The sequence below is a fragment of the Notolepis coatsorum genome, assembly GCF_963971535.1.
Source record: "Notolepis coatsorum genome assembly, chromosome: 15".
Lineage (NCBI taxonomy): Eukaryota > Metazoa > Chordata > Actinopteri > Aulopiformes > Paralepididae > Notolepis > Notolepis coatsorum.
The window spans coordinates 37,538,269-37,550,758 of NC_140179.1; the positions used below are offsets into that span (position 1 = coordinate 37,538,269).

Below are 12,490 nucleotides of genomic sequence, written 5' to 3' on the forward strand. Positions count from 1 at the left end.
AGCTAGCCAACGTTAGCTCTCATAACGAGCCAGTTAGCCAGGAAGAGAAGAGGCCGCGAAGCTGGAAGAGGAGGATGACAGAGGAAAAGGGAGAACAGTGGAGAAGAGTTGAGAAGAGTAGGAAGAGAAGACAGGAGCGGACACGAGGAGAGGTGTGGAGAGAAGAGGACAGGATGAGATGGGAGAGGAGTGGAAGAGAGAACATATATCAATCCCAGTGCTCATGTGTTCCAGTTCAATAAATTGTTGTTCATCTACAGCTTGTTGCATTATTTCATGCATTGATATTATCAATAAGACATAATCTCTAAGCATTTACAATGTAGACTTGACTGGCACATCTTTTAAATCAAGTAAGTAGTCAGGTGTCCTAGGGGGTTGTGTGTGTGAGGGGAGGGGGGCGCGGATGAGGGCGGAAAACTTCAGGGGCCTATAGATCATCACTTAATATGGTACCTGGAAAATCAGGAGGTAGTATGGAAAAAAATTTCAAGGCAAGCGTGGGAACCCTGAGTGAGCTGTACTGAAGCTGTGGTACGTAACAGAGTGAGCTGGGTACACTACTACTGAAGCTGTGCTACGTAACAGAGTGAGCTGGGTACTGAAGCTGTGCTACGTAACAGAGTGAGCTGTACTGTAGGGCTGCAACGATTAGTCGACATAATCGACGACGTCGATTATAAAAAAATCGTCGACGAGAAATTGTTGCGTCGATTAGTCATTAAAACTTTAATTTTGTTCACTACCTATCTTTGTGAGAGTGGCTTCTCAGGGTTCCAGACTACATCATAACATGATGATCCCATAGCAAATTTTGGACATTGAAAACATTGTTCCCCTGCAGGAGATGATGATCAGACTAGACACACAATACATTACACACGCACTCCTCTCACTCACACACAGCGATCAGAGTAAGACACACACATACACACTCCTCTCACTCACACACAGCGATCAGAGTAAGACACACACACATACACACTCCTCTCACTCACACACAGCGATCAGAGTAAGACACACACACATTCACACTCCTCTCTCTCACACACAGCGATCAGAGTAAGACACACACACATACACATTCACACTCCTCTCACTCACACACAGCGATCAGAGTAAGACACACACACATACACAAATTACACAGTACACACCTCTCACTCACACAGCGATCAGAGTAAGACACACACACAAATTACACAGTACACACACTCCTCTCACTCACACAGCGATCAGAGTAAGACACACACACATACACACACACACGGACTCCTCTCACACACAGCAAACAAAAGTTATTTAAAGTACACTTCCACTTTAATTTGTATTATTTAATTTATTTATCTTGTTATGAGTGATTGCTGTATTGTTCTTCAAATACATTTTCATTTAAAGTGGCTTAAAGATCCAAATTCAAATGTTTCATGAGTCATTATTTTAATTTGCTATGGGATCATCATGTTATGATGTTGTTGTTTGGTCCTGACAAGAGTCTCAAAGTCTGGGGTGATGGTAGACAAGCAACTCTGAGGTCATGCTCAATGTCCAATCTGTTCCTCTGCTCTGTCTTCAGCTGGACCAGAGCTGAGAAGCCACTTTCACAAAGATAGGTCATTTAAAAAAAAAAAAAAAAATGTTTTTTTTTGTTGTTGTTTACATTGGTTTTCGATTAGTCGACTAATCGAAAAAATAATCGGCAGATTAGTCGACTACCAAATTAGTAATTAGTTGCAGCCCTACTGTACTGAAGCTGTGGTACGTAACAGAGTGAGCTGTACTGAAGCTGTGGTACGTAACAGAGTGAGCTGGGTACACTACTACTGAAGCTGTGGTACGTCGTACGTAACAGAGTGAGCTGGGTACTGAAGCTGTGCTACGTAACAGAGTGAGCTGGGTACTGAAGCTGTGGTACGTAACAGAGTGAGCTGGGTACTGAAGCTGTCAGGGCTAGAGACTAACGATGTCCCGGGGACGATCAAATATTGATTTGGGACGAACAGAAATCTTTTTTGGGACGCAAACGGGACAGAGATGATTTTATTTTGTTCACAGGAAATGTCAATTAGCCGACTGTCAGTGCGCGCATATATATATATGAATTATTCTACGTTAATAAAACATACCTGGTGATCAACTACAGTTTGCTGTAAACATTATGATATGTGTGTAGTCTGTTCTGATAACGACGGCTGCAGCGGGAGCTGGCTCATTCTGGATTTGCGAATAGCATGCAGCCGCAGAGCCAGGGGCGCTTTCAGGTCCGCTCAACAGCGCCCCCCACCCAACGGCTGAATTGCCAATGGCTGAATCGGAGTATTGCACAGTGCAATACTCCAATTCAGCCATTGGCAATTCAGCCGCTGGGTGGGGGACGCTGTTGAGCGGGCCTGTGACCGGACCTGAAAGCGCCCCTGGCTCTGCGGCTCTGCAGTTGCATACTATTGGGATTCGTTGGAAGCAGCACGGAGTCTCGACTCGGGACTTATTTTATTTTAGCAGCAGTTATCAATATCGACCAGGAGGACAGCGCGATCTAAGGGACATGTTTCATTACTAGTCAAGTGTCATTACTTTAGTTATCAAAGGTGGAATCTCTGGACGCAATGACATTATATAGTTTAAAGCTAAACTACGTTTTTCTTTCTTGTTAGAAGAGGGATTCAGTTAGATTTGATTTGATCTTTATTTATCTCTTAACATTTTCAACCATAAACACACACATTTGTAATAACAAAAAAAACTAAAACGAAATAAAATACAAATACATTTAAATATATTTTCCTATGGAAGGAATAATCAACATGGCTCCAATTGGTTGACTATAACAGCACCGTGACCAAATATCCCTATACTAGCACCTTGTTAAACACTTTTTTTTTATATATTTATTTTTAATCATTTATTCTTGTGAAATCTTTCCACCTGGGAGCCTTTTGACTAAATCAATTTATTCTCCCCTTCTCTGAATGGTGTTTCTTATGGCAATAACAACTATGGACGACAAAACCAAAGTAAAGAAATGACATTTGATTTTTGGGACGGTTACATTCACTTTGGGACGGTTAAAATTGTATTTCGTGACGGTTCTGGGACGGTGGTGAAAAAAGTTAGTCTGGAGCCCTGGAAGCTGTGCTACGTAACAGAGTGAGCTGTACTGAAGCTGTGGTACGTACTAACAGAGTGAGCTGGGTACTGAATCTGTGCTACGTAACAGAGTGAGCTGTACTGAAGCTGTGCTACGTAACAGAGTGAGCTGGGTACTGAAGCTGTGGTACGTAACAGTGAGCTGGGTACTGAAGCTGTGGTACGTAACAGAGTGAGCTGGGTACTGAAGCTGTGGTACGTAACAGAGTGAGCTGGGTACTGAATCTGTGGTACGTAACAAGAGTGAGCTGGGTACTGAAGCTGTGCTACGTAACAGAGTGAGCTTGGTACTAGGGCTGTGGTACGTAACAGAGTGAGCTGGGTACACTACTGAATCTGTGCTACGTAACAGAGTGAGCTGTACTGAATCTGTGCTACGTAACAGAGTGAGCTGGGTACTGAAGCTGTGGTACGTAACAGAGTGAGCTGTACTGAAGCTGTGCTACGTAACAGAGTGAGCGGTACTGAAGCTGTGGTACGTAACAGAGTGAGCTGGGTACTAGGGCTGCACGATTCTTGCTCAAATGTGAATCATGATTTTTCTCTAAGAATTGAGATCAAGATTCTCTCACACTTTTATTTTTTCAATAAAATTATTTATTGCACTCTTTAGACAACATAACATATCAAAGTGCTTGACTTAAACTTAAACATAACATATGAAAGTGCTTGACTTAAACTTAAAGTATCTTGTAACATACAAAATAACCAGTCAGAATCGTCATCATTTAAAAAAAAGTAAGTACCTACCGGTAAAAAGTAAAAAAGAAAAAATATATATTTCTTTTGAATAAAAAAGAATAGTCATAATTTAGAAATGGGATTGCATAGGTCTATGAATCGAGATCGCGATGATTTTTTCCCGATTAATCGTGCAGCCCTGCTACTGGGTACACTACTGAAGCTGTGGTACGTAACAGAGTGAGCTGAGTGCATTCTGTTATGTAACAGAGTCGGCCGACATCACAGACACTCTGTATGTCTTTTCTTCTGTCTTCAGGACACGCTGGTGGTGGGCCACTGAGTCACTGTACTAGTACCTACAGGTATGAGCACACCATGTACACAGCTGTTCTCACATTCTCAGAGTCTGCGGTGAGGTGTTTTCACTTGGATAGACTCGTGGTAACCGCAGTGCACAGATGACACTGGACTTTCACTGCTGATACTGACTCCTGGGTGCTAAACTTGAAACTATCGTCAGATACTGACTCCTTGGTGCTAAACTTGAAACTATAGTCAGATATGGACTCCTTGGTGCTAAACTTGAAACTATAGTTTTGCGTGTCTCTCTTCAGTGTTGGTGGCGGCGGATTCTATACGGAGGTGTAGTGGTTACCTCATTGTTGTTTCCGGCCGGTCCATCTCGCTTGAAATCGCATTGTATTTCCCCATTTCCCATTTCTAAATCGTCTCGTTTAAAACAAATAAACCATGAACATTTGCATGGTGTACCTTTCTGTGCGTTTTCATCCACAATCTATAGCTCAACATGGAAATATTCGCAATTAATCGTAAAATAATTACGTCAAATTTTATTTCAACCAAAAATGCTTAAACAATAATGTTGGTGATAGAAGGGAACTCATTTTGTGCAAAAATGGAAAGCTTGCCAATGTTCATGAGGCAGAATTATTACAATAGCCGATAATCCATTTTCCCAATGATAAATCCCTAAACGGGTGGACCGTGCGGGCAGTCCAGACTCCAAAGTGACGTCAGAGTCAGACTACACATCCCTATAAGCGATGGTTTTAGAAACGGCATGACATTCCACACGACCCCCCCCCCCCCCTGCATGCCGAGCGTCGTCCCGCTAGCTGCCAGGTGGTGTGGAAGAAGCTATGTGGAACATGATGGTGACTCGTGTTCCTTGTTTCCCCCGTTCTTCCTCCCGTCTCCCAGGTCACTGCGAAGAGGAGGCTCCTTCACCTTCCTCACCCAGAGCGCCCAGTGGGACTTGGTGAGTACAGTTCACGTCGTTATCGGCCACCAGGCCTGGGGGGAGAAGATACGATACTTTATTGATCCCCTTGGGGATTTTTTTTTTTAATTTGATAGGGATGTTCCGATTGCATTTTTTTTGCTCCCGATCCGATTCCGATCATGTGATTTTGAGTATCTGCCGATACCGATTTTTCTGATCCAATCTTTCGGCAATGCATTAAGAAAAACGAAAAGAAAAAAAATGCAATCAAGTTGACCCTTAAGTCCTTAAAAACCCTTAGGAGTCTGAGCTCTTCAGCTCCTCCTCCTCAGAATGTTCCCTTTTTTTGTTACATAATATAAAACTACAGGTTCATACCTTCAAAATAAGCCATCAATTGTAAAATTCGAGTCAATAGTTTTCAATCAATGTCCTATCAAACATTCTGGTAAAATCCTAACTACATTCCAGCACAGGAGTTTGAAAGGATTCAAGTGAATTCAGCTATCTGATGAAAAAACTACACTCCCAGAATTCAATGTGATCAATGTCACTAGACCAATTCACACCTGGAACAAAGGCCCAGTTTCTAGTCTGTCGTTCCTTTGTTATTCCAATGACTGGACCCAGCAGGAGGCCTAGCGCTACAGTGACACACAAGCTAGGTAGCATATTATTATGACCGTCACCATGCCTAAAACCTATAGGTAGAGGGTCATAAGACTTTACCAAGTCTTCTCCATACTGGCTGCTTTTGTATGTTGTAGTGTTGTCACAATACCAACATTTTGACTTTGATACAGATAGGAAAGGTAATGGGAAAGGTAATGGAATATACAGTATTATTAGATGACAGAACATGGACAATTCTTTATACAATTATTTAATTCATTATAATTTAAACGCTATTGAACTATTGAATAATAGTTAATTAATACAATTATTCTGTTACAGCTACTGAGCTATACACAGTAAATATTGCAAATGTCTGTGTGTGTGTGTGTGTGTGTGTGTGTGTCTCGCTCTCTCTCCATCTCCCTCTCTCTACATCTCTCCTGATGTATTTCATTCAAAAGGAAGATATTGATGGACAGTAGCTATAGTACACAGGAAATCTTGCCAAATAGGAACAAATACACTCGGGAATAGTGTTAATTTGACACTGCAATATTTACTGGTGGTGGGGCTGATCTCTAACAATGACGAGAAAGCCTATCGGGAGGAGGTTGATGTATTGGCACGCCTAGCTAAGGAAGGTCAGAGTATCGGGGAAGATACTCCACTCCTTCTATTCCGGGGCTGTAGAGAGCATTCTGACTAGAAACATCACTGCCTGGTATGGAAACAGAACGGCCCATGACAGGAAAGCACTCCAGAGAGTGGTGCGCTCAGCCGAGCGTACTATGTGTATTGCACTACCACCCCTGCAGGACTTATATAACAGGAGGTGCAAATCCAGAGCCTATTTTTTTTATATCACAAAGCTGTTTAATCAAATCACCAGCCAGTATTTCAGTTATTCTGGTTGCTGTGCTATCTGAGGGGGATTTGCTTTTGTTTGCCTTCAAACATGGTCTCCATCACTTCAGCCATACATTATTTTATTATGTATGCATCAGAGAATGGCTTCTTGTGTTTAGCCAAAACCCATGCCACTGAGTGAGGACTTGGTTGCTTTTTCTCGTTGTGACATAGATTTAACAATAATTCTGCTTGCAGCTTGATATGATGATTGCATTCCATTTATTCTTGTGGTTCTTGGCACTGAATTTTGAGGAAAGGTCATCTTTGAACATGCCATATTTTTCTACTAGCTGCCTGCTGGCGAAACTAGGCTACTAGCTACATTTATCTCACGGAGATAAAACTGGGAACGAGGTTACTATACAGTACCTACCTGCAGATTAGACTACCTGTAGATGCGCTGTCAACTCGCTCTGACTGGGGTGTGGGGGGATTACCGGTTACACGAACGGCTACTCATCTTTTTTTATTGTTATTCGTTTTCAATCTAAACCGTTTGGGATTGTTTTCCCCTTTTCAAATTTGGACCAAGCTGTATTGTCTCCGCCGAGCAGCGGAGATAACAGCAGCAGAGATTGTCATTTCGCCTGTGTTTGATGCATCTGAACCAATCACGTTGTCAGAAATCTGCACCAGCCAATGGGAGCTCGTTGTTTGTTGCAACCAAAGTGCGTAGGCTAAGCGGTGTGTAAAATTGGCTATAGCCATTCTACAACAATTGAATAGGCTGAATTGTTTTTTCAGGCTGTTCGTTTTAATAAGGGATATGTACATTTACATTTTCATTTAGCTGACGCTTTTATCAAAGCGACTTACAAGTTCAGAAAGTTACTGAATTTGCTCATATGCTCCAGATTAAACTTTTAATTCATAACGTTCAGTCGGGTCCCTGAGGAGCTGTAAACACGGCCAATGAAAAGTGTATTCTCGATAATGATAATGCAGGTTCTATTATCCTGACTAAACTTGGAATACCAGAAAATAGATATAGACGATATATGATTTGTTGGAGAAATATGCAGCCCCATGGCTGAGATATCCTCGCGAGTCAAGAGAGCTTTTCAGCTGAGAGCAGTGAGTTCAACGACAACAAACAATCCCTCCCTCCTCTCGCTCTGAGGCCCTTGTTACACACACTGTTTTTGTGCTCTTTTTTATACGTTTTTGAATACGTTTGCTGTCCCTATTAGATAGAAATGCCGTTTTTGCCGGAAACGTTGTGGCCCTACTGAAAACGCTAAATTGTGTTTCCGTTTTGGAATAGCGCCAAAAACTCGCCGACAACATGTCGTGTAATCTGTGCGGAGCCGTTGTTGCTCAACGCCCATGCGCAGTAGATACCATCTGCGTGCCCTTCCGGTGACAACAGAGCTGTCCCAAATAGCTGCAGCTACCATGTGTTGTCAACAGTGTTGGGACTAACGCATTACCGTTACAAAGTAACGCGTTACAGTAACGAAGTTACTTTTGGCGATAACTAGTACTCTAACGCATTACTTTTGAAATTCAGTAACGCCGTAGCGTTACTGAATGGTTCGTTACTGCGTTATTTGCGTTATATACGGCGTAGATTGATAGCGAGCGGTAGTGATTATTATTATTATTATTATTATCCTCATATCCTGTCTGCCTGCGGGGAAAACGCTATGCTGGGGGCGTGTTTTGTTTACTAGTATTCCTGATCCTGACTGATAATGGCAGCGCCCAGCTACTCGCGTATTTCTCTTTTGTCGAGCGAAAAGAAAATAGCGTTTTAGTTATGTCATTTGTGTTTTGGCTCAAAGATACTGGAGTCTAACGTTAACTACCAGGACTCATCCAAATCCACTCGCCACCCGCGTAGAATGATACGAGGCGACACACAGCAAATGGGACGGAAAACTTTTTCCAACTACTTGGAGAGAGAATATACAGTACAACATGGAAATGAGATAAAGAAAATGTTTAAGGGGCTGCTGGACTAACGTTACATCTCGACAGACACTGGTGAGTGCAGTGATGTGAATGTAAATGAATGGAAACTCAAGTTGATCAATGGATTTTGACTACAAATCTGCCAGGGAATCTCATCAATACTAATCAAACAATATAAATATAGTCCTTTCATGCACAATTGATATCCTAACTATTCTAACGTTGCAATGCACGATTGATATCTTAAACAACGTTGCAAGACGGTTATAATGAAACGCTCCGGTGACAGATATCAAGGCTGTTCCTTCAAGCACTTATTTTCAACCTAGAACGTGCATGCGCTCAACCTAAACGTGCAAGCGCTCAACCTAAACGTGCCTGCGCTCAACCTCCCCGAGCAATTAGGCACGGTGCATTTCTTATTACATCGGGACATTTGTGTTTGTGTCAGATTTGTGTCTGTATCTAGACCACATTGCTTAGCAGAGTTCAGTGATGTGAATGGAAACTGTCAAGTTGATCAACCGATTTTGAGTATCTGTATCTGCATGGGAGCAATCTTTTTTTTCTTCTTCAAGTAACTCTTGAAATGAGTAACTAGTAAAGTAACTGAGTTACTATTTTTCAGTAACTAGCACAACACTGGTTGTCAAGTTATTGTTATAAGGACCCCAGTCCAAGCTACAACAGTCTGCATTCCCTTAACAATTGTTTGTATTGAGCCGTATTGTATTGTACCCATTATGCAATATGTTAAATAAAGTTTACATGATCCATTCATTCTGCTAGCATTACCGATTGCATGAGCACTGCAGCTGGCTAACGTGAGCTAGCGTTAGCTATCAGACCCTGTTAGCTCAAGCTCCTCTTTCAATCTTAACAAGCATTAAACAAAATGGCCCAGTCATCTATTCACCTTTGTTTAATACACACGGCGTTGTCTCTAATGTTATCTAGCTACTGATAGCTCCCGATATCATCAGTTTGGTGCTGGCTGGTTAACGTGAGCTAGCGTTAGCTTCTAGCCACAATGCTATACTGTTATACTGGCATATTCCATTCACGTTAGCATGTAGCTAACAATGTAGCTAACAACATCACCGATCTTTTTCAAGTTTCAAGTTTCTTTATTAGTTGACATGCAAAGATACAGAATACCTTCACATGGAATGCTTTTTTCTGTTATGCTCCTATGAGGATCATAGGACGCTTGGATCATACACATACAGCTCATTACAGTAATATTCCACAATTATTACATTTTAGATAGTAATAATGGTACAGAGCTTTGAGACAAACATATGCATATTCACCACCGCAAACAGACTGGCAGCCGTCATAGGCAGCGCCATTTACGGAAGGAGGGGGGAGTGGGTTGGGGTTGTTACAGGGCTGTAGGGGGGGGGGGGGGGGGGAGTGATCCCTCACACGAGGCAGCCGACAGTGCAGCGCCAATGCAGAGGAAGGGGGGGTGGGGGGGGGGGTTGGGATTGTTTTGAGACTAAACTATCTGCTCTTGGTGGTCACTTGTGTTGATGTTAGTTTTGTTTCATCAACAAATGAGAGGCAGAACACACAGTGAATGTATCCATTTTGTTTATTGCACTTTTATTACACTTTGCTGAAAAATAAGTGCTGCATTGGGTAAATAGGCATTTAAAAATGGCGGCGCCTTGTTGACATTTTCTTTGCAGGAAGTGTATTGGCACATTCAAGTTCTGATTGGTTGAAAATTGTCTTCATGTTCGCCACCTACTGCCACCTACTGCTTTGGCAGTGTACTACATCACTGTGCTCAGGTTGCAAAACGTATGTCTCACTCGGCTACCGCTACGTTGCGACCTGGAAAAGCGAAACTCATCTGAAAACGAAACGAAGGTGTAACCGCCAGGGCTCGAGACTAACGATGTCCCGTCGTCCCAGGGACGATCAAATATTGATTTGGGACGAACAGAAATCTTTTTTGGGACGCAAACGGGACGAGAGGATTACATTTTTTCACAGGAAATGTCAATTAGCCGACTGTCAGTGCGCGCATATATATATATGAATTATTCTATGTTAATAAAACATACCTGGTGATCAACTACAGTTTGCTGTAAACATTATGATATGTGTGTAGTGTTCTGATAACGACAGCTGCAGCGGGAGCTGGCTCATGCTGGATTTGCGAATAGCATGCAGCTGCAGAGCCGCATAGCCAGGGGCGCTTCCAGGTCCGGTCACAGGCCCGCTCAACAGCGCCCCCCACACAACGGCTGAATTGCCAATGGCTGAATTGGAGTATTGCACTGTGCTTTGCGCATATGAGCTATGTTGATTATAAACCAAACTTTATTGCCATTTCAACACTGTTGATTGGGATTTGTCTAGAGCTGGCAGAGGATGGTATAAGAAGGGTACAATGCCTGGCGAAGAATGGGTTAATATGTAATAAGTTATTTATCAATATCAAAAAATAATATACCTGTCCACTACAGCAAAAGATAAATAATTACAAAAATACTAGTTCACGTTATTTTCAAGCTCCTCTAACTTATACTTGTCTAAGAATTCCTATTTATATCTGCATTTAAACATTTCAATAGCATTACTTGTTTTTATTGCTACATCAAGGCCATTCCAAATGCGGGTGTCATGGCAGCATTAGAGAGGTCACGTATAGGCATGGGCAGGGTAATAGAAGAGACGTAACTATAGGCAATCAAATGTAATCTGAATTTTAAAAAAATTAGGAAAATAAACGGTATACACAAGGTGCAGGTGAGGGTCTGTCCCGATGTATCTCACACGTTATAGTCTGTGCGGGTTTTGGTGGTTAAGAGTCAAGATTTACTTAGTGGTCAGACATTCCTAATAGTTCTCAAGTTCTGCAGCCATTAGTTCTCCAGCTGCTGAAGCAGTCCATGCTCACGGCTGAGGAGCCTGATGGCCTCTGGTACGAAGGACTGTTCGAGGAGGTTGGTGGAGTGCCGGGGGGGTATGAGTCTGTGGCTGAACATGCTCCTCATCTTGATTAGCTCCTCATAGAGGGGCTCGATGTGGTTCTCGAGGATAGCGGCCAGCATGCGTTGGGTTGCGCGAGTGTCTTGCCACATAGGTTGACGGGCCAGGGAAGTGAATTTTATCCATTGAAATAGATATTCAGTTACACCTTTTGAACACAAGAGGGCGATACTACACAGGTTCGCTGCTCAGAGCCTCTGGGAATCCTCTCTCTGGTCCCTGTTTACAACAGGGAGATGCCACAGTGAGTGTTAATTCCCACCGTTGTCCATAGAAAATTAGCCCTCTTTCATATCTCATGAACTGTTTGTAGTAGAGACTTATGGGAGGATGTTTTAAATGAATCACAATCTCTGCCAAAAATGCTTGTGAGTGGTTGCCATGGTAACTAAGTACTCTGGCAGAAACCACTGAATGGCGCATGCGTAGACGCTGGTCTACGTGGGGGGCAAAGGGCATTTTTCTATCCCAAAATTGTCCTTTTTGACAAATCAACCATTCTGTGTTGTCGGTAATTTACCAGTGAGTCAGTGACTTAAAATAATGAAAGAAAAACAGACGACTCCCCGTTCAGAGAGATAGGGGTCCGATTTCGTCAGTCTTCTTGAACCAACTTCTCTCTTTAGACGGACGTCATCTGCAGCGCCGAGCAGCAGAACTAATGCACGTTCCTTCGCGGCGCACATCACAAGAGCGATGCAGCGAATGTTCCTCCACACGCTGATCCAGTCTCCTTTTTGGGACGTCTCCTGCCCCCCTGTCACGCTGGCACCGTGGAAGCAGGGTTTACCTGTGTCCCCGTCACACAACCCTCAGCCACGCGGCTCTCGGACCGGGCCTGCTCATCGTCAACGGAGGACGTAGTGAGAGGAAGTTCCTTTTGGCCCGCGGCCACTGGAGCCCAGAAAGAACAGCCAGATCATCTGTTATAATACAATGGCTGTTATTTTTAGAATCGGAATTCTGCCGCCA

General features: G+C 42.9%; 1 protein-coding gene across 1 annotated transcript in view; it reads left to right on the forward strand.

Annotated features, from left to right (window-relative positions):
- Window positions 1-12,490, forward strand: part of net1 (neuroepithelial cell transforming 1) — a 72,947-nt gene that overhangs the window by 19,556 nt on the left and 40,901 nt on the right. The window contains exon 2 of the mRNA XM_084330691.1: window positions 5,053-5,110. Coding sequence (XP_084186817.1) covers window positions 5,053-5,110 — 58 coding nt within the window. The remainder of the gene's footprint in view (window positions 1-5,052; window positions 5,111-12,490) is intronic.